Source organism: Antennarius striatus, chromosome 4 (genome assembly GCF_040054535.1).
Source record: "Antennarius striatus isolate MH-2024 chromosome 4, ASM4005453v1, whole genome shotgun sequence".
NCBI classification, from domain to species: Eukaryota; Metazoa; Chordata; class Actinopteri; order Lophiiformes; family Antennariidae; genus Antennarius; species Antennarius striatus.
In genome coordinates, this window is record NC_090779.1 from 10,685,091 (window position 1) to 10,711,354 (window position 26,264).

A 26,264-nucleotide genomic window follows, 5' to 3' on the forward strand; every position below is an offset into this window, starting at 1 on the left:
GTAGAGTACCTAACACTCTCTACCTTGACGTCACTGTTGCTAGGCGAACAGTTTTTTATAGAAATCTTCCAATGAAAAGAGCGTGCGCGGTCGTGTCAAGCTTCTCATTGGTCAATCGTGGGGGTGGAACGCATACCACAGACTGTCCAATAAGAACGGCAGAAGTGAGGAGGAGAAGTTGGCCAAGTTTGGTAACTAGCAATGGTCATTTATAATTATTCAAACAAATGAATCATGCTATTCATCTATTTTTGGTGACGTTACATTCAGGTTCAGTGACACTTAATCCGATGTACCTTAACAAAACTTTTCCCAATTCCACATGGTAACGTAATTATAGGCTTACGTTCGAGTAAACCCTCTACCAAAATAAAACAATAACAACAACATGTACGCCCTCCAACACTAAAAATGTGCAACCAGGAAGCCTCCATCTGTACAAGAACTGAACAGGAAATCTCATCAATGGCAAACCGGATGATGTTTTATTATTTGTCGACATGCTCGAATATTTCAAACATCGGTTGGATGGACTGATGAGAGGGAACAATTGAGTATGTATCACCATGAAGCGTTGAGAAACTAATTGGTTTCCATTGCTTGAACGGACTATATAAATTACCAATAGTTCTCTCTTGCTTTCACATCATAACATCTCTAAGGTTCATCATAACGGTTAGAAAACATGTTTATTGTACTTTACCATAAATGTTAGCATCACTTGAATAATTCCTTTCTCATTATGTAGTTGTTCTTGTACATAAAATAAACAATGTTGACTGTGATTTCAACAAAATGTCGACATTCAGGTCCAACGAGCTGTTAGCATTAGCCCTGTCGGGCTGGAGAGGAAGTGGAGTGTGGCTTACGTTGAGGGAAAGTGGGCAGAGCCGCTGGAGAATATCAGCTCAGACGGAGGCGGAGAGGAGGACACTCTCAGCGAAGGAGCAGGGCATCGACACCGCACCAGAGCGGGACGATGCGGCCGAAAAAGCCATCAAAACGGCGAAAATCCCCTGAAAATGCTTCACCAACATGTCGGCGGACAGACACTGCCCAGGCAAGGGGTAAGAACTTATCAGAAATTCGACATAAATAGATGTAATATATGAGCAAGGAGCATATGGCAATATGGTGGAAAGAACGACAGTTCGACGCAGTGTTGTAAAAATGGCCATGATGTGTTGTCAGTGAAGAATAAAGACAACGAATTTTGTACGTTCATTCGCATTTTATTCTGTTAAACTTGATGGAATTTGCATGTTTTCTACTTCTGCTTTGAGTTAACAAAGATAATATTTGGACAAGTACATCTGTTGTCGAACTATTAGGAGCTATTTCAACCTACGCATTTAAAATGTGCTTTGTCCTTGAAAGGGCATTATGCCCTTGTATGAATTTACTCGACAAAAACAACAAAATGAAGCAAATAATTGATTCTTTTAACATTGTTTTGATGGTGACTAATGTAAACTTGACAATGTTGGGTATTTTTTCGTGTTTTTCTTCAGTATAGATATTTTTTAATGTTTTTCATCGATTTATAAATTAAGGACTTAATTTAAAATAAATGATTTCCCACTTAACATTGAGACTGACTGTTCAAATGCAGTACATAACAAGATTTAAATAAGTGTGAGATGCTTTAAACGTTCTATTTTAAAGATGCTTAATTTATTTGTGGCAAGTTTTCAAAAAGGCTTAAAATATTACATTTAAACAGAAATTTGACCTTGCAGACACTAGATATACACTAAACTAGATTTGTTTGATTAACTCAGGGACCATATTTTGTTAAAGCTGAGATATACTTCGAAATACAAAATAGGGTGTTGGCTTTTAACCCTTTAAGGTACTGAATTGAGAAGTAATTTATATGTAAGCTTTATTTTTTTTTCACCTCACATTACACCTGCTTGACATATAAAGAGATAGTTTTTCATATCAGAACACTTTACATCAAGTATGTGAGTTTATAGAAGATAAAAAGTGTTTTTAAGTAAAATAAATTCACGTTAATATTACTGTCACACAGTGAAGGTTGATTTATACACACATGGAGGAACAAATTGCTGTGTATAGACAAACAATGTTCCACAATTGAAACATTTTCTCTTTAAACGTACTGTATAATAAATCCATATCATTAGCAGCTCCTTGTACATGATAACATATCTATTCAATGCCTCTTATAATGGCGTGTCATGACTGAATTCAGTATTAATTTCACATTGGAACTCCTTATAAAATATGCAACAACTTATTTACGGTTTCCTTAATATGTTAATGAGCTCAGCAACTCAATCAAGTTTTATTTATAAAGCACTTCATCATGGCAACAGACATTTCAAAGCGCTTTAACAGACAGAAAAACCAAACAGAACCCTCCAGAGAAAGCATTAGCGACAGCTAAGGGGAAAAACTCCTTCATTGAGGAAGAAACTCCGGACAGGACCCAGAATCTTTCGGACGGTCATCCGCTTTGATCGGTTGAAAAAAAATACAACGAAAGCAATTCTTTTATATCTTGAAAAAGTCTTAATACAAAAGTAGCCAAACAAACAAAAAAACTCGGTTTCTGATGAAGTGAGTTAAATTTTTCTAAAATTGCAATTAAAAAATTTGTTTTGTATTTTGCAGTAGTTTCCTTGATGCTGGAAAGTTGCATGAAAGAAGGAAGATCATGTGACCCACACAAAATGGTACGTGTCTTTGATTCCAGGCTTTTAAATATTTCTTGCAGACTTAGCTGCATCTTAAGCTATTCTTACACAGCCTGTTCAAGCCGTGACTGTTAGGATTTTATTGCGCCTTGCTGTTCTGTAGAAATGTTACGTAGTCACAATGAGTTATGATTGTAATTTCACTGAACTGATAGCAAGGATAGTTATGATGCCAATCCGACACTTGTATCAAAGGAATGTACCGGCATTGTACAAGGCAATGCGGTTTGCGATATTTTGATGATATTTAATGTTTACAATTGCAACATTTAAAGAAAGCTAATAACACTTACCAAACAAGTCGAATAAGAAGAACATTAACTGACAGTGTCTCAAAAGGAAAACAATTGCAAAATGTATGACTCCTTTACCCTTCAAGCAGATGACCGCATAGCCATGTTTTCATTGCGATGCTTGATGCCCTTGTAAAACTGGTGCTATGTTTTGCATCTTTTTCAGTTGCAGAATTGTAGAGTGCTACATAAAACCACATAGTGGAGTGGCTTTAAGGTGCTTTTCTTTAAATTAGTGTAAAGAAATAAACTGAATCAAGAAGTTGCCTTGCTGCATAGCTAGCGTGCAATCTCAGCAAAAAAGGACCTCAATACCGCTACATATGGAAACCAATAGGGGGTGCTCTTGTCACATTTTTCTTTCTCAGTCTTTCATTTTCTGTTTTGAAGGGCTGACGCATTTGCAACATGTACCAGTGACTGACCAGTGAAGGATTCATGTCATACAAACAACAATAAGGATCTGTAAGTACAGTTTTAAGATATTGTCTCATCAGTTGTACATTGTATAGAATAACTCCATTGTGACAGAATGAGTACATTGTTAGAATGTTATATACATGTTATTGTCTAAAACAGTAAATAGTTTTATATGTAGTTAAGTCAAATATAATGTCCATTACCATAGTGTTAACTAAACGGTATTGCATTACGGCTAAGAATCTCCAAGGAGGCAATGAGGTATTTGTGTACATGCCAAAGATATGTTTGAGTGATTAAAAAATGAATCTGTCATAGAAATATAATGAGGTATCGGCTAATGCTTAAAAAAAATTTGAATTTTATTTTGAGAGGTTTGACTGTAGACTGGTCCATAACATTGATATAATTTTACTGTTAATCGCAATGCTGACACATTGAAGTACAAGGACCCATCCATTACATGACTTACATGGCACCCAATTGTATTTTAAACACTGAAGATACACATTTCATAATAAGGTTTGATAATTTAAGCAGAATTCTTGATATATTTTATTGCAATTGTTATTTTAAAAGAAAAGAATGTTCGTGCGTGACTATGTTTTGGTAAGTTAGCTGTGACTTTCTATGAAAATCTGTCTTGACAATTTCCCAAACGATGGAACAAATTGACAATTAAATCACCACATTACATTCATGTTAGAGGCAACACCAAGAAACAGATTGACATTGAAAACATTTATGCTAAATATGTCATTTAAAAGTCTTGGATGGTGTTTTTGGTATACACAGATTACATTCTTCAAGACTCAGGACAACTTGGTTGGAACTAAAAATGTTGATGCTGGAATCCAGATACCCTAATCTGACAACAGATCTCAGAAACACTCAAACATAACTGTGCATTGAATGATGCCAAATCCAAATTTGCATAATTGCTTCTCCTGTTCTACTTAAATGTACATTCTCTATATGATAGTGATTTCCTTACAATTTTTTGACTGCCTCTAGCAAAGTTTGTGATGTTGGCACGCCAGTAACATTTTTCAAGGCATAACATAAAGGGACTGTGGGCTGTTACGCTAATGTCGCACAGGAATGCAGTTTTAAATGTGTCCTACAGATGGCAACAGGGTAATGCTCAAATACCGGTACATTTAAAAAAATTAGGGCAATATCAATTTCTCTAGATTTTCCAATTTTTGCTAAATAAATTAGTATGGTTAGTGGTTTTCTTTTTGGCAACCATAAAGGCACATGCAATCATAAGAATTCAAATACAATTATTTTTATATGAAAAAAATGGACAAGCAAAACAGTTCCAAAATACTTGAATACTCGTCTCAATTTCAGATTAACAGTTACATCAGCAGTAACATTTTTTCTTAATGGATACATCAACATAAACTCAATGGGACTAACAGTCATCATAAACTACCTGATTCAATATGCATCTGTAGAATATAACCCTTATGGCACCCATGTTAAATGATTAAAGCAAAATGAACTATATCTTCCAAACATTGGAGTCTTTGGTTATTGACAATGTGAACCAAATAAATTTGTAAACTATACCATCTTGATGTAGTATTAGTTTCCCCGTTTCTCCACTGCAGGATAATTTGGTGTTTACTGGAGAAACAAAACATGTATCTGATAGCCACAATCAACCAGAAAGTCAATCTCTGTAGGCATATAGGGTCGTGTTGTTCACTTACACCTATAATAAAGGTTGTTCTCCTTTCTCTGCATTAATATCCTTCAAATGTGTAGGCAGTCACCGTGCCCATAGACTTTCATGATGTGGTGGAAAGTCTTTCTTTCCCAAGATGAAATGATTATTTGCATGAAGAAGCATATTGCCTCGGTTTTCAAATTGCTACAAAGTATCAAATGAAAAATGAATTGGTAATTTTTTAAAATTTTGTAGGTGAGTTGAAGTAGTGATTAATAACCTACTAAAAAGTTTTTTGTGTAATTCACAGTTCAGAAGTGCATAAGAGCCCAACAGTGTTGGACTAGTTACAAAAAAATCACCTGTGCACATGCCCCAATCAAAACATTGGCATTGTTTCTACACCAAAAAAAACACTTTAATGAAGATGTCCTCATAACTAATTGGGTAGACAACATAATTGAAAGTTATAATTGATTAAGGTAAATGTGAATTGTTTATTTCTCTTATCCTTGCTTACATTGAAGGTATGATGTGTTAAGTAGTATTATCATTTTCCAAAAATCTTAACACCTGAACAAAATGGTTTAAAACAGCCATGTTGACTGGTTGCTTCTTTCCTTGCCTTGTGCAGAAGTGATCTGTGTTACTATGGGTATCATTCACCGATCGTCATCCTGTTTTTTCACAGTGGTGCTCTGTGCTGGTTTGACGATTCATGAAATTTGAAGAAAAAGAAGACAGCTCTGTAAGTTTCCATAATTTTGATATTTTTCAAAAACATATTGAGCTCATTAGTTGATTGGTAGAAAATTGAATTTTCTTGATTTATGATCCTGAAACCCACTGTGGAGAAGTTGGGGATACCACACTTAGATTTCAAATGTATGTTGCCTACATTTATCTGGAATATTTTTTAGTGGCCATAGAGTCAGATTTTACCATATACATAGGGAAAGTCTGTAAAGGTAACTGATGCATTTTTATCAGTTCTTTCCAATATTACTGATAACTTATAGTATTTTTACTATGGCTTTTTGTTGAAATCGATTTTGTGACCTTTATTACAAAAATTGTCAAAAGACACCATTTAATGAACACATCAAATAGGTTTTTGTTATCATAATTGAAAATATTCCACCATATTGCACTTAGTTTTATGTTATGGCTAAATATCTGCAAATTATTGTTTTGGTTTTTTTTTAACCATAGGTGTAAGAATATCACCAATGTAGGAAAGAATGGTTAAGTGCTGGATGCAATTGTTATCCTCTCAGTCAAAAATGTGTTTGCTTGATGACTGGGTAGTTTCATGAATTCAGTCAAATAATCTCCATTAGCATATTGTATTGTTTGACCATATGTCAGTGTTATGTACTTTGAACATCACTTGCTCTGTCTTGCACAAAAAAGGCATAATGCATTGTGTGAATCAATTTATCCCTATAGTCTTTTGTACCCCTGGTGGTTGTTTGATTAACTTGTATGCACATCGCCGAAGATTTTACTCAACTTGGACCAAGCACGCCATTAATTCATTATCATAAAGATCTGAAAACTTGCATTTGATCTATAGCTTGTTAAACTTCTTAGACTTAATTTTAAAATTTCTGTGTGACAGCTTCTGCCTTGATAAAAAAAAATTTCCGGGGATTAAAAAAAATTGACATCACAATTATCGCAGCACATGGCTATGATTGTAAATAGAATGAACCCCGATGTTAGATCATGTACGCCCCAAAGTTGCATTCGTTACATTCAATCTATGACTTTAGAATAGCAACTTAATGAAGTATTTCAGCAATTGTGTGTTACAAATGCACATATTTCAGATTAACATGTACTTGCATAATGCTAGCGAATACAGTTGAAAGCTAGCTATGTGGCTACAATGTTGAATGTTCCATTTTTTTAAGGTTTCGCATGCCGTCTTTAACTGCTGGACAGTGAAATTTAACTCATTTCAGTTGTGGGCTTACAACTTTTCCTTCTTTTTTTTATCCTATCAAGACACCATTCTACTGGATATTGCTGAAGTGGACAGCGTTGTTTAACATGAAGATTGCAAGGGATTTGGCGGTTAGCCAAATTTTGACAAGATGAAACCATTTTCTGACTGGACTTAAATGGTTGGAATTTTTTTTCTGACAAAACGGACTCTGGAAAACTTTCTGGCTCTATAGAGGACATCTTGAAAAATGACAATGTGAATTTATTTTTTTGGGAATTACAAAATCCGCCATTGTACATTTGATATTCAAATGCTGTTTTTAAATAAAGTGAATGTCCTCGTATTTTACTGCCTTTGTTTCATTAGGTCATTAACTACAAATTTACAGAAGCATATTTTGGCGTGATATTTTGGTATGCATTAGAGTAGTATTTGGTTATAACATTTTTACTAAACCATACAGCAAAGTAAGGAGGTTTGCATTGACTTAATGTCACTTACAATTGAGATGACTAATTTGTAGACTTGGTACATGGTTTCTTGATACTCAAGTAATGCTTTGTTGGTGGTTATGGCTGCATAAAGGAAATTATCTTTCAATCCTTGAGAAAACTGGAATGTGCACTCTTGCTTATTTAATAAATATTCATTAATAAACGGGTTAAATACACAATTTTTTCCTTAGATATATTTTTAAGTAGTATGAGGTTCTGCTTTGAAAAATGGTTTCCAAAGGGTTTTTAAAATGGCTCCTGGTTGTCTTTCCTGTCTGAGCAGGAAGTGATGCAATCAATGTAAAATAAATATATATTTTTGCAGCCTCAGTATTTCTTCTTATATGAAGACTACATAAACGTTTCAAATTGAATCTAGTGTCATTTGGCCCAATATAAATGCAAGTATATATTAAAGTAAATGTTCAACTTAATTAAAGGGGTGGGACTTCAACATCACCTGAGTGGTGTAAATGGAAATAACGTCAATCAAACGCTAAGCTTTCAGAGCTAGGAAGGAGCTCTAGATGGCGGCTGAGCCTTGGGAAGGGAGCCATGGGCTTTCGTCAGACAGTTTCTCATGCCTGTTTTTCGACCGAAAACGCTGTATTCGTATAAAAAAATAAGATTTTTGGTCGTACGATCGATGTTTCAGTGGGAATATATGCGTTTTGTTCAGTTTTTCAGCTGATTTTTTCGAGCCGAACGAGCCGTCTGTGGTGAGAGTGCTTGTCGTTGTTTTCCATACTGGGCTATGGCAGCCATGGCGCGCCTCCATTTTTAGTGGGCTGCTCTCGTCTGTCGCTCTTACTCTTACAGTAGATGAAGACCCTCTAGGCCTTCAAGCTTTTTGAAACAAGGCTAATTTTTTTTGTAATTTATTTTTAAATTATTTTACAGATTATCCTTTTGAGTCCGAAAACCCTGCCTTAGAACGAACATTGATCTAACGTTTCATTTATAGGTTACCACCTTTCTTCACATTGAATTGGACTGTTTACATTGTGTGGTGGATAATTTACTGTTTTTGTCATCATTAAGTGTTATTTTTCTAGTCTTTCATGTGATGACGCAGTTAAAATTAATTGCATGCGACTTGATCCGTGGACGATTTTGAAAGACAAGTTGATTATTTAACTTGCTGTATTAGCACCTGTCATTTTTCTACGCTACAGTTATACTAGCGATGTAATTATCTTCAAATCTGTCGATTTGATGCTTTTTCTTAACTCGTGTCGCACCGCTTGGGCTTTAACTGCCACCTGATCAAGGACAGTCTTGTGGGATTTCGATCATAGTTAATGCTTCCTCCAACTTTTTGACAGTAAATACCAGGATCAAGGATATCCCTAGCAAACATTTTAAGGACAATACGATGATGAAGAATAAAAGTAAAAAAAAAGAAGATGAAGGATCGTCTCAAAGTAATGCATCAAGGTACGATACTTTTACTTTACTTTTTAATATCTGCCGTGATTGTTTACCTTGTCAAGCGTGGTTGATCACCTGTGAATACGTTTGCTACGTGATTTTGGTTGAAGTCCACCACTGTCATGAATGACCTTGCCATTGTTTAATGGCCACACCCTGATTTTAGTACCATTTCTTAACAATAATGACGTTTCAGGCCTGTTAATCAGCCCACTACCCATCCAATGTGATAGACGACAGTTAATTGTCCTGTATTATGTTGCATATGAATTGTCTGAAATGTTTGATGTATCATCACTACAAAGTAATATGACCTTGTCTTACTACTTGGTACTGCATTGCACCATTTTATCAATGCTGTTGATGGGTTTTTATTTATTGTAGAAACAGTATTTGCATTTGTTGTTCCTTCTGAACAGTGCTTTATTCAGACTTTTATTATGTATGACATATTTGTAAAATAGATCTTTGACCTGAATGAAATGATTACAATGTGCATTTATATTTCAATCATTATCTTAAAAGTACGCCTGTTTAAATAGTTTCGTCTTAGGTATAGAGTTTTAGGACTTGTATGTATTCATGTGCCAAGTCATTTATGTTCACTTAACCCATTCTTCCAAAAGCTTTTGTATCTTATGAGCAATTTTTCCTGGACTTACGATTGGCAATCTTAAATTGAATTTAGTTCTTATCAATTGTGACAGTCATTCCAGTCTTCACCTGTTTATGTAACAAGCTCTTAAACTTGAAACTTCATTTATTTTCAGGAGGTATTTTATTTTCTTAACTTCCCATTTGAGGTCTAACTGCAATGGACATTTGTAATTTAAAGATTATCTTAACACGGTGATTGTTTATTATTAGATTATGGAATCAATGGTTGCTTTCATTGTTCTGGCAGGACATAACATTCACTATCATACAGATTTTCAATAACTTTAAATAAAGTCAAAACACACATTCTGTTGTCATTTGGACCTTTTGAAGATTGTGTTGATTTTAAGCATCTTTTAGTATTTGCTTTTAATTGCTCCTGAAAAAAGGATATTCTTTTCTATTCAAACCTTTCATGTATGTATTGTCAAATTATATTCAAATGTTTTTGGTCAAGAATGAACTAATCTATTTTCTTTTCACAAATTATTATATAATGATGGTGAAGGGCCATTTGTGTATCATTTCCAGGTACCTGAATATTCCAATATGAAAACAGGTGGGAAAATGACTTTAAACAATAAAGTTTGCTTTAAAACTTCCAAGTTATTTGTATGGTGTTCGAACATTGCAGAAATATACAAACAGAACAAGTGGCTGCTCTTTCAAACATAAGTGTGGTTTTTTATTGCATAAATGCCATGCACCAGTTTACATCTTTAATAATAGGACGGCTGCCATCTTCCTGAACAAATTAATAAATGGACAAAAGATTTTTGATGGTTAATGCAGATTTTCACCCTTAGCATCTTACTGCAGGTACAATGATGTAGGTTACATCACATTTGTAGTTTTTGTGTAATCTCAGGCAGCCATTTTAGTGTTTCAGCTTTGAGTAAAATGTCCTCTGCTAATGACGACCAAACTTTTCAATGACAGATGAGTTCGTATTACATGCAACAGAAACAGAATGAGGAACAGTAAATCAAAATGAATGGGAGATTTTGTGTTATTCTTGTGACTAAAATAACACATGAATGCTCTACTGAATCACAAAATGGCCCTGGCTTTGTGTGGCCAGCTTGCTCACTTATCTCTATTAAAACTCAGCTCAGAACTACATGGAGGAGGAACAGGAAGAGTTCAGACCCTCAGAGTCTTGTGTACCGTGTTCCTATAGGCTAGAATTCAACCTAGCAACGCGCAAGCCAATAACAATTCGATGTTTTCCCATGTCCCACCCACTTATGACCTCTTGCTAAACGGAAATAGTCGAGCATATCCGGTAATCGTCATTGTAAACACTGAAACGGTCTAAGGTACAGGATGAGTTATCTGACATCAAAGTTGCGTTAATAAAGTTGGATATTAATTATTTAGTCTGAAAAAGTAATTTGTGTTCCCGTAGTGTTGCATTCTTATTATTGTATAAAAGGCAAATACCGAATTAGTAGAACGTATACAAGTCAAATGGAAGCACTGTCAATTTCAAATTCAGGTAATCAAATCGAAACTGCCTATAATGTCTTGAGTTTATATTCAGAGTAATCTTTTAAACTGTTCTACCGTCAGATTCCATGCGAGGCTGTGATTCACGGAGATTTAATATGCGTGAGTGTAGCGCCCCCACATGTTTAGAGAATTTATTGCATCATGGCAAAACGGAAAGGTCAATTATACTGAGTTTATTAATGGCATTTATTTTATTCAAGGATAGTATGACCACATTTGATTTTAGCAGTATCATTGTACGGATTGAGAAATGTTATGTTGTTTTTGAAGTGTTGCCAAAAACCCAAAGCTTCTTGCCTCTCTTGTGAGGCATTTTATATTTGAAAATGTGCCATGTTTGGCTATTTACTACCAACCCAAAGTTTGGAATTGTAAAGGACACTTATTGCAGTTATTTTTTTAAAAAGAAGTATTTCTTTTATGCATTTCCTTTCCATTTTCCCTTTTCTGTGTTTGTCTTTTCAAGCTTCTAAAAATTCATACGAAATAATGTTAAAAGTAATAAAAACATTTTGCTAAACTCCTTGCAAGTTATTTTCATCTTCAATATAACAGGCAGTGTCATATGTGCTCTTGGCTAATTGTTACACTTGTAATGAATTAAAATATTTGAAAACAGCATCCAAGCTGTTTTGCCTGTAATCATTCTATTGTTTATGATTATTTCTCCATAAAAGTAGCTTGACTTCAGTGTGTTTGGCTCTACTGTATTACTGCTATGCTGTAGGCAAGCAGGAAGAATTTCAGCCCTACAGATTAGCTTAATTTTATTTTAGTGGTGAAAGCTGCTCTTGGGTTTTTCATAGTGCCTGTAAGAGGATTTAAATGTGCTAAAGAGAATGCAGTTCTTAAAAGACTTGTAAGGACATGCTGCATCATGCTGCATGATGCCATGAGATCAATGTTCGATGTCAGCTGATGGTCACGTCCTACTCAAGCAGCCAAGCTCTAACAGGTTCTCCATGTCTTGAAACAAATATACACAAAGCACAAGTTTGCTCATTTCTTCAGTTTCGCTTCAGCTCTAATCATGTTTCCGAGAAGTGTGTACATAAGCACTACAATATTGAAAGAATGAATCTGTTCTTGTTCCTGTAGCAATTCAGCTTCAGAAGAATCCAACCACTCTGCATCCGAGTCGGGGAGTCAGTCAGAGAGCGATCATGGCAGCGAAAGGAGAAGGTCACACAACTCTGAGTCTAACAGCTCTTCAGAGTCTGAGAGTCATTCAGAGTCTGAGAGCGAATCTGCAGAATCCAAATCACAGCAAACCACATCAGAAGTTAAAGATAAGCCAGTTAGGAAGAAGGAGCGACTGGCAGATGTGAAGAAGGTAAAGGTCACTGAACTGAGATATACTTACGTTATCTGTGTCGATTTGCTGCTACTAAAGCAGATTAAGATTCCTGTTATCATAATGAAGATTGATTTACTTTGGTGTAACCAAGCAATTTATATGATTATAAAGGTTTGACATGCAGGGAAATTGTAGTTTGAAACTGAAGTTTTAAGGGGCTGTTCACCCTCAAATCAAAAATACAATTGATAAAACTCAACATCAGTATTCTTTTCAAGAAATCATGACACACTTATTCCATAAACGGATATAATTTTTTTTCTTGCTGATCTACCACAGCGCAGAAGGAAACATGATGTTGTGCAGATGCTAAGGACAACTTGAGGGATCAACAGCAATACCATCCTGTTGGGATTTGCTGCAGTGTTAGATGATCTCTTGTCTATACATGCTCTTTTATTAGCAGTGATGCAAAAAGATCACTGGTCATGATTTCTGCAAAAGCACACTGTAGACTATTTCTGATGACATTTTTTGATTCTCCTAGCACTGCAAGTCAAGTGTTATTTAGTGAAGCCCGATATGGATAGTGTTGGCATGTAAACCAAAATATACACCAAGACAATGGAGATGGCCCTCTTTGGAACCAATTCAGTTCCAAAACTGAAGTGTGTTCATTGTTTTATACTGAGCCCAATTAACAGCCAGCATAAGTATAATTCAAACGGAAACTTGTTAGAATATAAGAAAAAGTACAAAAATGAATTAAAATCAGTCTCTCTTTTTACAGATGTGGGAGGAACACCCTGATGTTTATGGGGTCAGAAGGTCGAATCGCAGTAGACAAGAGCCAGCTCGTTTAAACATTGGAGCTGGGGTAAGCGGATGGTAGCCTGAAGATGAATAATAATGATTAAATGATGATTAAAAATACTGTGATGATAGGCCTGTAGGCCTAGACACAGCAATGATCTCTACTGGGAACGACTCCTATAAGCAGGCCAACACAGCCATCTAGTGGATCTTCTACGTATTGAAACATGTATCTGCTGGTCTGAATGTTCACAGGGGAGCAGTGACTCAGAGAGTGAAAGTCCCAAGAGGAAATCATCTCGAGCAAAGAAAAAAGAGTATGTATGAAGACCGTTAACAATTATTTAATTTTTAAAAGTATTTTAATGGTTTTAATGTTCTTACAGTACGATTTAATTCTTTCAAGCCTCTCATGTTGAGATGTACTTCACTCAGCTTTTTTTAAAATTTAACACCCCATGTCTGCTTTTGTCATTGCATTGCCAGTTTGTGTTCTCATTGTGATTTTTTATCATTTAAGCATTTTTGTAGCTGGCTGTGGGCTCCAAATTGGCTCAGTTTCAGTCAGCCATGTGATCATTTACAACAAATCTAATTACTTTAGTTGAATCAACAACTAACTCCTTATGAACTCACTGAGAAACCCCTTATGGCCGGTATTTCATGAAATTTAAATTGGTTATAGCAGTGGATGGCCTAAAGGGTGAACTTTTGGCATTTCTTTGTTGTAAGAAATATCTGGAAAGATGACTCAATTGATGAAGAGGAGGAGGAGGAGGAGGAGGAGAGATCTTCCGACATTACAGACAGTGAGCAGGAAGAGAAAAAAGTTAGATCCAGACGTCTCCCTGCTAGAAGGTAAGAGTGTAGTGAGGCCTTACCATCAGTCAGCTACCCACTGGTCATCTCATTCCATACTCTGTGAGCTGCTGTTTCATTTAATTGCTTCCTTCCTTTATTTGCTTCATCACACGCTGCAGCCAGATGCTCTTTCTGTCTCAATGCAGTATTCAATGAAAATATTTAAAACGTAAATTCATCTCAACTAAATGGGACAAAAAATTCACACTGCTAAAAAAAAGTATTAACCAGGAGGTTGGTTTTGTAAATAAGTGGTTTGTGTGTTTTACAGACCTCAGACTAAGATGGTCAAAAAGCAGCTGTCCCAAAAAGGAAGGAAGTCCAGGAAACAGGACTCCTCGGCTGAAGAGGATGAAGACGAGGATGATGATGATGAGGATGAAGAAGATGAAGAAGACACTGCTAAGAGACAGACCCGAAGAAGGGGCGCTACAAAGATCAAAAGGTGCATTTCTGAACCAAGATGTTTGTTTCTCCTTGCATGTTGGTGAAAACACTCGTTACTAATGTCCTGTTCTCTGATGTTCCAGTTACAAAGAGGACCAACACGACTTTGAAACAGATTCTGACGATCTGATAGAAATGACGGGGGATGCAGGCGAGGAGCAGCAGGATGATGACAGCGAAACCATCGAGAGGGTCATGGACACCAGAATAGGCAAAAAAGGAGGTGATGTATTTCTACTTGATGTATTTTTACTTGTGTCCCACTCAGCCCAGACTAACAGGCTTTTGTCTCGTCTTTGTAGCCACTGGGGCTTCCACTACGGTGTATGCTGTAGAGGAGAACGGCGACCCGAGTGAAAATTTTGACGATGCTGAAGGGGAGGAACAGTATCTGATCAAGTGGAAGGGCTGGTCCTACATCCACAACACGTGGGAAAGCATGGAGTCACTGATCCAGCAGAAGGTCAAGGGGCTGAAGAAAATGGACAACTATAAGAAGAAACAGGACGAGCTCAATTCATGGTGAAGAGCTTTGTCTTTGAATTATCATTTAACCAACAAATGTACATCTTTCGAAGCATTTCCATTGTTTGTACTGTATTTTTTGGTAGGCTGAGGAAGGCGTCCCCTGAGGATGTAGAGTTTCATAACTGCCAACAAGAGCTCACTGCTGACTTGAGCAAGCAGTTTCAGTTTGTGGAGCGAGTTATTGGTAAGAATCCAGGCAGTGCTACTGACACTATTATAAAATACACAACTTGGTGTTGCATTTGTAAATACTTCACTTTTTTTTTTTTTTGCCAGCAACAAGAACTGGAAAGGCACCAGGATCTTCTGACTTCCCCTGTAAATGCCTCCGCAGACATGTCATCATCAGTCTTATCTTCTATCTGCTGCCTAATGATGTCACATGTATTTCCATCCAGTATATGTCCTTAGATGATTTGTGTGTTTTCTAATCAGCTCCTAGTCACAAGGCGCCATCGTCCAGTGGGCCTGAGTACCTGTGCAAGTGGATGGGTTTGCCCTATTCAGAGTGCAGCTGGGAGGATGGAGCTCTGGTCAGGAAGAAGTTTCAGCACTGCATCGACAGCTTCATGAATCGAAACTCCACTAAAACTGTCCCCTCTAAGGACTGCAAGGTAAGAGTCCAAATAGGGTTGAGCCGGGTACTCGTGTCAGACAAGTATCAGTATGGATAAAGCATTTTTGACGAGTATGAGCACAATACGAGTAAAACTCGTCAATGCTCGTGCTGAAGAATCCTCATAGGCAGACATCAACAGACAATAAACAACCTTTTTTTTCATAAATTGATAATCAACATTTCTGTAAATGAAATAATTGTAAGAAATAATTATATTACAAACTCAAGTGCTGCACTGATGGGGTTATTTTGAAATGTAGCAACTTACAATTATTGCATCCAGTGTAAGAGAAATACTGATCATTTCCAATAGAAAGGTGAACAAGTCAATCAAATAATAATAATTACAATAATGAGATTTAGTGGTTGCGGACCGCTGATCTAGGGGTAACGGGAGACAATGACACCTGCAGTGTGTTCCTGACGTCCGGTCTACTCCACAGTTTGGTTTTCTTAACGGTCACTGCAGAAAATCCCGCTTCACAAAGACAGGAGATTGGAAACGGAAGCAGGGTTTTCGTTATTTTTTGGGCGATCTCAGGATAATCTGCCTTGACTTTAATCCAGAACACTGGGGCAGTGGTGGGCACTTAATTAAGGGGCTGGTAACGTGTCACGTGACCGAGACCTGTCAAGCAGGACTGACGCATACTTTCATCTGTGCGTCATTCCCCATAGATATCACTTTTCAAAATAAAACATCTTTGGACTAGTAATCAATTAAAAAAAAATTATGTCAAATATTCTGTGCTGCCCGTTACCTAATGTCCCGCGACCTTCTGGTTGGGTACCACTGACATGGTAGATGTAACAGATAATCTCTGCTCTTAGTTCGGCACTTTCTCACTTCAGTTCAAATTAATAATTTATATACTGTATATCCCTAAGTCCAAATGATTTGACCCGACTTGGTCGGAAGCTTTGTACCCTGTCTTTTGTGGAAAAGAAAAAATATTTCAACAGTTTTCATCCATTTAATTACGAATTTATTTTTTCCTGCTTTTTCCTGCTTTTTCCTTCTAGGTGTTAAAGCAAAGACCAAGGTTTGTTGCTCTGAAGAAGCAGCCGTCATATATCGGAGATGAGAACCATGAGCTGAGGGATTATCAGCTGGATGGGTTGAACTGGTTGGCTCACTCCTGGTGCAGGTATGGAGAAAACAAATATTGAACATCATGTTGGTTACGATGCCGTCATTTGAAAATTACTGTGGAAGATGAGTGAAACCAATCCATGTCTTCTTCTGTGTCCTCAGGTGCAACAGTGTTATCCTCGCTGATGAGATGGGGCTGGGAAAGACCATCCAGACCATCTCCTTCCTGTCCTACCTGTTCCACCAGCATCAGCTGTACGGGCCCTTCCTGCTGGTCGTGCCTTTGTCCACGCTCACCTCCTGGCAGAGGGAGTTCGACACCTGGGCTCCAGACATGAACGTGGTGGTCTATCTAGGTGACGTCATGAGCCGGAAAACAGTAGGTGGAGGTTTTTTTCCTTAATGTTTGGTCGCTGACCTGCCTTTTTGTTTTGTTTTTTACCATGCATTTCTGCCTGTGTTTCACAGATCCGTGACTATGAGTGGGTGAACCATCAAACAAAAAGAATTCGTTTCAACGCACTGCTGACCACTTATGAAATTCTACTTAAAGACAAGGTAGGTTTACCAGTTCGTATTTTACTCTTACCTGAGCATGAAGAAAACAGGCTACTTTGGTTTACAAGGGCTCGACGTTTGTTACAGGGAGTGCTCGGCAACATCAACTGGGCTTTCCTGGGTGTGGATGAAGCTCACAGGCTCAAGAATGACGACTCACTGCTGTACAAAACATTAATGGAGTTCAGGTCCAACCACCGACTCCTCATTACTGGCACCCCGTTGCAGAACTCCCTCAAAGAGCTCTGGTCACTGCTGCACTTCCTCATGCCTGACAAGTACGTCCTGGTGTAGATGCTGCATGTGATACTAAGCTAAAGCAGCTGCCTTCAGTTTGAATCCCAGACAGACGTGAATGACTTTTTGTTTTCTGTTGTTCACTGCAGGTTTGATTCCTGGGAGGATTTCGAGGATGAACACGGGAAAGGAAGGGATAATGGATACCAGAGCCTCCATAAAGTTCTCGAGCCCTTCCTCCTGCGGCGTGTCAAGAAGGATGTAGAAAAATCTCTCCCCGCCAAAGTGGAACAGATCCTCCGTGTAGACATGACTGCGCAGCAGAAACAATTCTACAAGTAGGACTTTTTCTATTTTACGATTTACTTTTTGCTCTTCTCTGCTGTACTCACTGTATTCCTCATGACTTTAATTTATTCCTCAATATTTCAAGGTGGATTTTAACGAGGAATTACAAAGCTCTTTCCAAAGGCACCAGAGGCAGCTCCTCCGGCTTCCTGAACATTGTTATGGAGCTGAAAAAGTGCTGCAACCACTGTTTCCTCATTAAACAGCCTGAAGATGGAGAGACTGAAACACAAGTGGAAGTCCTGCAGGTACTACTTCTCCTGAACCCTTTTTAGCCACCAGCAGCACCTCAGGTCATGTCTGCCCTGCAAATGAAACTATCTGTGATGGAACAAAGAAGAAAAACATGAGAGTACCAGCAGAGGCACTCGGCACTTCTACAATTTTTCTACAATTTTCCAAAATTCAAATTCTTTGTACATTCAGGGTCTAATAAAAGGCAGTGGGAAGCTGGTGCTGCTGGACAAGCTGCTGACCAGACTTAGAGAAAGAGGCAACCGAGTCCTCATCTTCTCCCAGATGGTGCGGATGTTAGACATGCTGGCTGAATACCTCACCAAGCTTCGATACCCATTCCAAGTAAGTGTTGCGCATCGTCAGAGCAGTGCTCTGCATTGCAGCACAAAACCAGACCTCAGTGCACAAACTGGATCCTCTGAGCAGTGTTGTAATCATTTGTTTATTTAAAGGCAATCAGTGTGCTTCAGAAGTACATTGTGCTCATTTCTTTTACATAGTTCCGAGACATGGAATCTGCCAGAAATGTGTGTTGCAACAAAAAAATATCTGGATGGAGTTTTGACTGCCTCTTGCTTGCCCGAAAGCACACAGGGCTCTCCCTGTCAGGGTCGGTGATCATTAAACTAACGATAAAAATGTCAGCTGCTCTGAAATATCTATTGCCATCATCTTGACTGGCAGTTTATAGACAAGCCCTTTTCACCGATGTGTTGCTGTTGAATAGGACGGGAGTTTTGGTGTGATAACATGGAGCGGCTCAGTCTCATGACTGGATATCAGTTGTTGCTGCACACACACGCCGCCAATCTCGAGCTTTAAACTGGTTATTTATACCAACAAGTTATTTTCTGTTGACTTCTGCAAGTCACTGGTCTCAGGTTGTGGTTGCTGACTTAGACCTCAGAGTGGTCAGTGAGCAAGACTATGGCATGTCCTTTGATGATAGGATTATAGCAGATCTTAGGAAATCTTTGAAAGATAATTCCTGATGTTTGCTTTGATGTTTTCCTTTTCAGCGCCTGGATGGTTCTATTAAAGGAGAAATCCGAAAGCAAGCGCTAGACCACTTCAATGCTGAAGGCTCAGAGGTGTGTACCGGAGACTTGATGCCATGAACTGATGCACAATACATAAAGCAGTCAGCTTCATATGAAGTTATAATAAATAATTTTTTTTGGATTAATATTACTTTTCAAAGCTTTATTGTCTTGTCAAATGCACGTTTTTGCTTATTTTTCTTTTGAACTACACAGATTTCTACTATTTCTACAAGAGAATCAGTTCTAGGAAATTTTTGATACATTGTAAAAAAAAAAAAAGGTTAAAAGAAATCTGAGTTGGTTTATAACGGACGTTTTGTTTTCATGATTGTAATGCAGGCCATGTTAAGAATGTTGAGGTTTTGATTTGATGCGGTCTGTATTAAGGATATCCTCTGTCTTCTAGGATTTCTGTTTCCTGTTATCCACTAGAGCCGGAGGTTTAGGCATCAACTTAGCCTCAGCGGACACTGTAGTCATCTTCGACTCTGACTGGAACCCTCAAAACGACCTGCAGGCACAAGCACGGGCTCACAGGATTGGCCAGAAGAAACAGGTATTCCACGGTTCTGATTAGTGACGGTCAAGTCTTACAAAATTAGTGAGGGAAGTGCGCAGTCATGAAAATTCTGCCTCTTTGTTCCCGTCGTAGGTGAATATTTACCGTCTGGTCACCAAAGGAACGGTGGAGGAGGACATCATTGAGAGGGCAAAGAAAAAGATGGTTTTGGACCATCTTGTCATTCAGAGAATGGATACCACTGGGCGAACTGTGCTGGACAGCAACTCAAGAAACACAAAGTAAGGCGTCAGAAATGAGCTTCAGGCTTTGTGCTATTTGTGTTTTTTAAATACCACAATACCTGAACCGTTCGGTATAACGTCGCTGCTTTTTTTGTCTGTAGTTCTAACCCTTTCAACAAAGAAGAGCTTACCGCCATCCTCAAGTTTGGTGCAGAGGAGCTTTTCAAAGAGGCCGAAGGAGAAGAGTCTGAACCACAGGTATTACAGCATTGGATTGCTTTAAGCGCAGCCTTCTTTTGTATTTGCAAATGTTAAAGCAGGATTTCTTTGTTTAGGAGATGGATATTGATGAGATCCTGAGGTTGGCTGAAACGAGGGAAAGTGATCAGGGCTCAAGCGCTACAGACGAACTGCTGTCTCAGTTTAAGGTACCTGGAAGTTATTCACGTTGGGTTTTGTTGCAATTTTAATAAGCAGACAGCCATCCTCCTGAAAATGATGGCTTTCATTTCTTTAAACTTCCTTTAACTTGTTTTTTTCTCCCCCTTTGCTTCAAGGTGGCCAATTTCTCCAGCATGGAGGAGAGCGCTCCGGAGTTTGAGGGTAGACCCATAAGGGAATGGGATGACATCATCCCTGAAGAGCAACGTCGCAAAGTTGAGGAGGAGGCGAAGCAGCGGGAGATGGAGGACATCTTCATGCTTCCCAGGAGCAGGAGCTCTAACAAAAGAGTAAGAGGAGATGAAACCTGGTTGATTGCACATTTCCAGCTCTCAACAGTTAACGTTGTTAGAAGATGTGTTGCATCTCAAAAATTTTGAAATCCTTATTGTCTTCCATCAATTTGTTAATGCTTGAATCAAGTCCTTAAGTGTTGCTTTGGTACTTTCAGGCGCAGGCCAATGATAGCGACAGCGATGTGGGCTCCAAGCTGAAGCACCGCTCCTCAGGTTCCGACAGCGAGACTGACGATAGTGATGACGACAAGAAACCAAAGAAGAGAGGAAGACCTCGAGCTCGCAAAAACAACGTAGAGGGTTTTACTGATGCTGAGATTCGCAGGTGAACTACTGAGAGCGTGTCTTTTGTTTATTACACATCAAATTGAAAATAAATTAATTATAATGTCATTAACAGGTTTATTAAGGCGTACAAGAAATTTGGGTCACCACTTGAAAGGTAAACATGTTATTACCTGGTATTAGTGGTGAGTGTATCTGCATGTGATTCCTTAATTCAGGCTCTTTGTCTGAATCCAGGTTGGAGGCCATCGCCAGAGACTCTGAACTGGTTGACAAGTCCATAGCAGACCTGAAGAGGCTCGGTGAGCTAATTCACACTAGCTGTGTGGCTGCAGTGCAGGAGCATGAGGAACACCTGAAAGAGAACCCAGTTGAAGGTATTGCTTGTTTTAATGCGTTGAATTCTTTAAAATTGAAGCAAGTTCCTGGTAACAAAAATGTTCCATGTTCCTGTTCCAGCCAAAGGTCCTGGGAAAAGGCGAGGAATTAACATCAAGATCTCAGGAGTGCAAGTAAATGCCAAGTCCATCATCCAGCATGAGGAAGAGTTTGAGCCTCTGCACAAAGCAGTGCCTGCAAACCCATCTGAGAGAAATAAGTAAGACAGACACCACCAGCCAGTAGAAACTAAGACTGTGCTCAGTGCCTGTTTGAAGTGCATCTGTGTTGAGGTTGATATATGACTGATCTGTGTCCCACAGGTTCAAACTGACCTGCAGGGTCAAGGTAGCCCACTTTGATGTGGACTGGGAACTGCACGACGACGTTCAGCTCTTACTCGGGATTTATGAACACGGTTTTGGAAACTGGGACCTGATTAAAACAGATCCAGACCTGAAACTCGCTGATAAGGCAAATATCTAATTTCTACTCATATCACTGAGACAGAATATGTTGTGTAAAGAAGAATAATGATCACAATCGACATGCAAGTGTAAAGTTATCTAAAAATTCACGTTGAGAAGTCCAACATTCACTTCTCTTCACACAGATTCTCCCAGATGATCCAAGCAAGAAGCCACAGGCCAAGCAGTTGCAAGCGAGAGCTGAGTATCTCCTCAAGCTGCTGAAAAAAGAGCAAGACACCACAGACCTGTCCAAAGCAGGAGAGGAGGTACGGTGCTTTATCACAGAGTGTAACACATTCGCACTGTTTCACTTCATAAGTCTACCTCTGATGGGCACAACTCATCAGTCGCTTCCTGTTCAGGTCAAAGTGAAGAAGAGGAAGCCTCGGGTCAAGAAAGACAACAAGATTCGCAAGGATGAGCAGGGAAACGACATCGCCTCCCCCCGCCTGTCGGACAACCCATCTGAGGAGGGCGAGGTCAAGGTCAGTCACATATGCACACACATACTTTTCCATATGGGAAGGGTCCTGCTTCCTTGTTAAGGCTTTCCTGTGCCTGCAGCAAATACACAAGCCATGATTCTGATGTTCTCTCTACTCTCTGTATCCACCTTACAAAGATTTGCTTTCCAATGTTTGAGCAGGATGATGGAACAGAGAAGTCCCCCACCAAGAAAAGACAAAAGAAGAAGGATAACAAAGAAAACAAAGAAAAACAGGGAACTCCCAAAAAGGAGAAGGATGACAAAGACAAAAAGGGGACCAAGACTAGAAAAGAGAAGGTACAACAAAGTATTGACAGCCCTGTACGATTTATCCAAATAGGATTTAATATTTCATGAAATAACAAAGTACAGCATACCAAAAAACATGGCAAGACTTCAGGCTATTTGTCCTTCCCCGTCATGTAGTTTGAGCTAATTGTCCTCATGGGTGACATTTTTGTTCTTAAGGCTAAAGGTGCCAAAGGGAAAAAGACTCAGGGCCCGGTCCACATCACGGCCGGCTCGGACCCTGTCCCCATCGAAGGAAAGGAGGACGACGAACTTGATCAGGAGACCTTCAGTGTTGTAGGTTTCTTATATTTCATGCAAAAGTTAAACTAGTAGATTTTTTAAAATATAATGTGTTGTCAATAAATAGTTTACTACAACATGAATGTGTTTGCATCTGTAGTGTAAGGAGCGCATGAGGCCTGTGAAACGGGCCCTGAAGCAGCTGGATAAACCAGACGAGGGTCTGTCTGATCAGGAACAGCTTCAGCACACTCGCACATGTCTGCTGAAGATCGGAGACCGAATCACAGAATGCCTTAAAGGGTACAATGACCCTGAACATGTCAAAATATGGCGAAGGTGAGGCAGTGATATGTTGTCTTGAAATTTATCATGATCCCTTCCACTTTGTAAACATTTGTTTTATACTCTTTATTTTGCAGAAACCTCTGGATATTTGTGTCCAAGTTTACAGAGTTTGGAGCGAGGAAGCTTCACAAGCTTTACAAAATGGCACAAAAGAAACGGTCACATGAAGAGGAGGCAAGTTGTATTCAATTTCCAGCCAATCTGTGGTTTATCAAGCGTTAGGAAATAAGCATGATCTTTAACCAACTTTTTTAAAAAATTGGTGACATTTCCAGAAGGAGCAGAAAAAGAAAGAGGACCTTACAGGGAGGATCAAAGGCTTCAGGCCAGATCTGTCTGGTTCCAGCAGAGACTCAGCTGGTACTCAGACTTCCTCCAAAGGTGCATCTCACTCAACTCAAGGCTCCCATGGTGGACACCATAGAGATCAATACATGTCAAATAAGAGACATTTTGGCAGCGATGGTATGTGTTATATTTACATTATCTGTAATCCCCCATGTGATTATATTTGCATTATAAACCCAGGACTGGTATTGATTAAAGAGATTTTTGTTTTTCTCCAATGATTGAGCTGCACTCAAAGTAATTATAAAAAAACCCTTTTATTTCTAAGAAATATGTGAAATTTGTTTTTATTGTTGGTTACTTATTTCATGAAGCTTAGAATTGAATAAGAAATGACACAAAGTATCCAAGGAAATTTGCAAATCCACACAGCGGTTTGTTTGTTTTTTAATCCTTGGAGTGTATGTATTTAATTGAGTTCACTCATTTAATTAACAAGGAGCTTCGTTCATAATAATGGAATATTTTGTGAATATGTCTGATTCCAGATAGGGGAGACTGGCAGAGGGATCGTAAATACATCTACCCAGGTAACAGCAACCAATCATGGCAGGGAGACCGACATCATCCTTATGACTCCCATCGATACAAGGATCACTATGCTGATCGGCGTTTACATGGAGACCCGTACCGTAGCTCAGGCAGTTACCGCAACAACAACTCCCCACGTAAAAGGCCATACGATCAGTACAACAACGATCGGGACCACAGGGGTCACAGGCCCTATTACGACAGGTGAGCTAGTCAAACCTGATCACTCGTTTTACTTTAGAAATGTTTAGTTTAGAACTGTCATGTCATGAATACACATTTTATTTCAGGCATCCAGACCCCAAAAGAAGACGTGATGAATTTCATCCCAGTTACCACCAGGGAAGAGACGGCCCTCTTCAAGATTACAGGAGGATGCCAGAGCACAGGTCTGGAGGTCCACCCGGACCGGACCACTACAGCCGGTCCTTCCACCCTGACAAACCCCTGCTGTTGGACCCTCGCTCCCCACAGGCTCAGAAGTCTCCCCAGGACTCCCGCTCCCCGCTGGAGCGGCCGACCGACCCAAACGCCACTGTCGATTCAAACTGGAACAACAGGAAAAATTAAGTATACCAGTATTGGCCAAAGCAGCTAATCTGGGTGGGTTTTTGTTTCTGCATTAAACCCTCATGCTGCTGATGGACAAGTCTCGACTCGCCAATCATAAGCTTATAGTTGTAAAGGGAACCAAACCTGCACCTTCTTTCCTCCCAGTGACTGGTTGTGACTGATTTGTATCATGAAGGACAGTTTGTTTCTCCTGGCATTTTCACAGTGGGGGGGAAGGCATCTTTATTTATGTGAATTGACTCAATCAGTCAACTATGACTAAGACTGAGTGTAATGCTGATCAATGCTTAGTCCCATGGACTATTATCTATGAATTTAGGATATATGAATTGAAGACTGACTCTCCTAAAAGTGCCTGAAGGTTTTGGCCTTTTGAATCCTAAATGTATGGGATTATTCCCAGTGGACGCACGACACGAACATTTTTGTTTTTGTTTAATGATGTCACTATATCAGTACATAAGAATGTGTAATGTGTTCATGTGCACCTTCCACATGTTGATCTTGATCATGTAGCTGAGCTGAATCATAGAATGTCACCATGTCAGGTAAAATGGTGGCGTGTTGGGGCCTAATTCTCTGTGGAGATTCGAATGAACACTGAAGCCAGTATTTGTCCTCAAAGACCTCAGACAGTTCTGACAGGTTTTAGCAAAACTCGTATGAACATTATTATTGTGATCATGTGACTATATAAATCATTCACCTATTGATTTGTTCACTTAAACTACTTTCCTCTGAGTAGGCCCAATGGATTGGAAGCATTGTCACAGTGTTTATTTCATCACGTTGAGCAGGTATTCAAAACAGTATGACTCAAAAATATCCTTTATCCTGTGCCGTCTCAGAAAGTTACCTATCGTTCATCCTACTTAATGTAAGTATTCATTTTGTGTCTGAAAATACTACTCTGATTACTGATCTATAATTTGGCAATATCTCTTGTTCACAGCTGTGCTACCGTTGCTGCTAGGTTGTAAAAGGCATCTCAGAAATATGCTGATGACATTTCTCCGTGCTATCACTTTATTTAACACATTTTCCGTGCCAAATCCAGTCTTTCTCTGGCCCTTGATTAATTTTTCCCCCTGTATGCTTCTCTATTTGTGCCTTATTTATGTGTGTACTCCCATATTGTATACTAGATCCTGAACAGTAGTAGGGCCTGACACGAGCAGGATATGTAGTATTACATTTTAAGGACATCGCTCAGAATGACTCATTCAGTGAGAACAGGTGAAGGGACCATGTATTCTGGTAATTATGTGATATTGAAATGAGTTATTGATTTGAGTGGTACATGTTAACTGACCTGTTAGCGTGAACAGCCAGCAGCACATCTCTCCTCTACTTAAGCAAAGCTACAGTTCCTGTAACATATGTTCCTGATGAAAGTCTAAATAATTTATATTTGTGACAAAACCACTCTTAAGATAAATGTGTTGTACATATGTTTGGACATATGTAATAAACTTTGTTACACAATGAAAGTTTGCCCGTTTTCTTCCGATTGATGTTTGTTCTAGTGGTTTTGGTATAATTAATAAGTCCTAATGTACTCTGCTGAAGGAAACGACATTAAAATCATGGAT

General features: G+C 38.7%; 1 protein-coding gene across 5 annotated transcripts; it reads left to right on the plus strand.

Annotated features, from left to right (window-relative positions):
* The first annotated feature begins 402 nt into the window (after positions 1–402).
* On the plus strand, positions 403–26,264 carry chd2 (chromodomain helicase DNA binding protein 2). 5 transcript variants are annotated; one of them, XM_068313637.1, is made up of 44 exons: positions 406–554; positions 810–1,067; positions 2,641–2,702; positions 3,407–3,481; positions 5,806–5,862; positions 7,125–8,278; positions 8,885–8,996; positions 12,258–12,492; positions 13,247–13,333; positions 13,525–13,586; positions 14,002–14,127; positions 14,402–14,575; positions 14,661–14,800; positions 14,880–15,099; positions 15,189–15,289; positions 15,382–15,423; positions 15,541–15,719; positions 16,748–16,872; positions 16,980–17,196; positions 17,286–17,375; positions 17,463–17,653; positions 17,762–17,950; positions 18,046–18,208; positions 18,387–18,539; positions 19,217–19,288; positions 19,647–19,796; positions 19,893–20,041; positions 20,146–20,242; positions 20,320–20,412; positions 20,542–20,715; positions 20,877–21,046; positions 21,122–21,163; positions 21,244–21,383; positions 21,466–21,604; positions 21,708–21,858; positions 21,998–22,120; positions 22,202–22,339; positions 22,501–22,638; positions 22,810–22,926; positions 23,033–23,211; positions 23,295–23,394; positions 23,496–23,685; positions 24,057–24,303; positions 24,390–26,264. In XM_068313637.1, the coding sequence occupies exons 7-44, from the start codon at positions 8,935–8,937 to the stop codon at positions 24,667–24,669; spliced, it is 5,445 nt and encodes a 1,814-aa protein (XP_068169738.1). In that variant the 5' UTR covers positions 406–554; positions 810–1,067; positions 2,641–2,702; positions 3,407–3,481; positions 5,806–5,862; positions 7,125–8,278; positions 8,885–8,934; the 3' UTR covers positions 24,670–26,264. The 5 variants fall into 5 exon arrangements, with proteins under 5 accessions (XP_068169739.1, XP_068169738.1, XP_068169736.1 ...); XM_068313638.1 differs by having other exon boundaries at positions 403–554; positions 5,749–5,862; positions 7,125–8,996; XM_068313635.1 differs by having other exon boundaries at positions 7,125–8,996.

Excerpts from the sequence above, each read along its gene's own strand:
- chd2 (XM_068313638.1), top strand. The coding sequence starts at position 8,935 with ATGATGAAGAATAAAAGTAAAAAAAAAGAAGATGAAGGATCGTCTCAA. Across the intron at positions 15,720-16,747 it reads TCCCCTCTAAGGACTGCAAG|GTGTTAAAGCAAAGACCAAG; the intron begins GTAAGAGTCCAA and ends TTTTCCTTCTAG. Across the intron at positions 20,413-20,541 it reads AACTGCTGTCTCAGTTTAAG|GTGGCCAATTTCTCCAGCAT; the intron begins GTACCTGGAAGT and ends CTTTGCTTCAAG.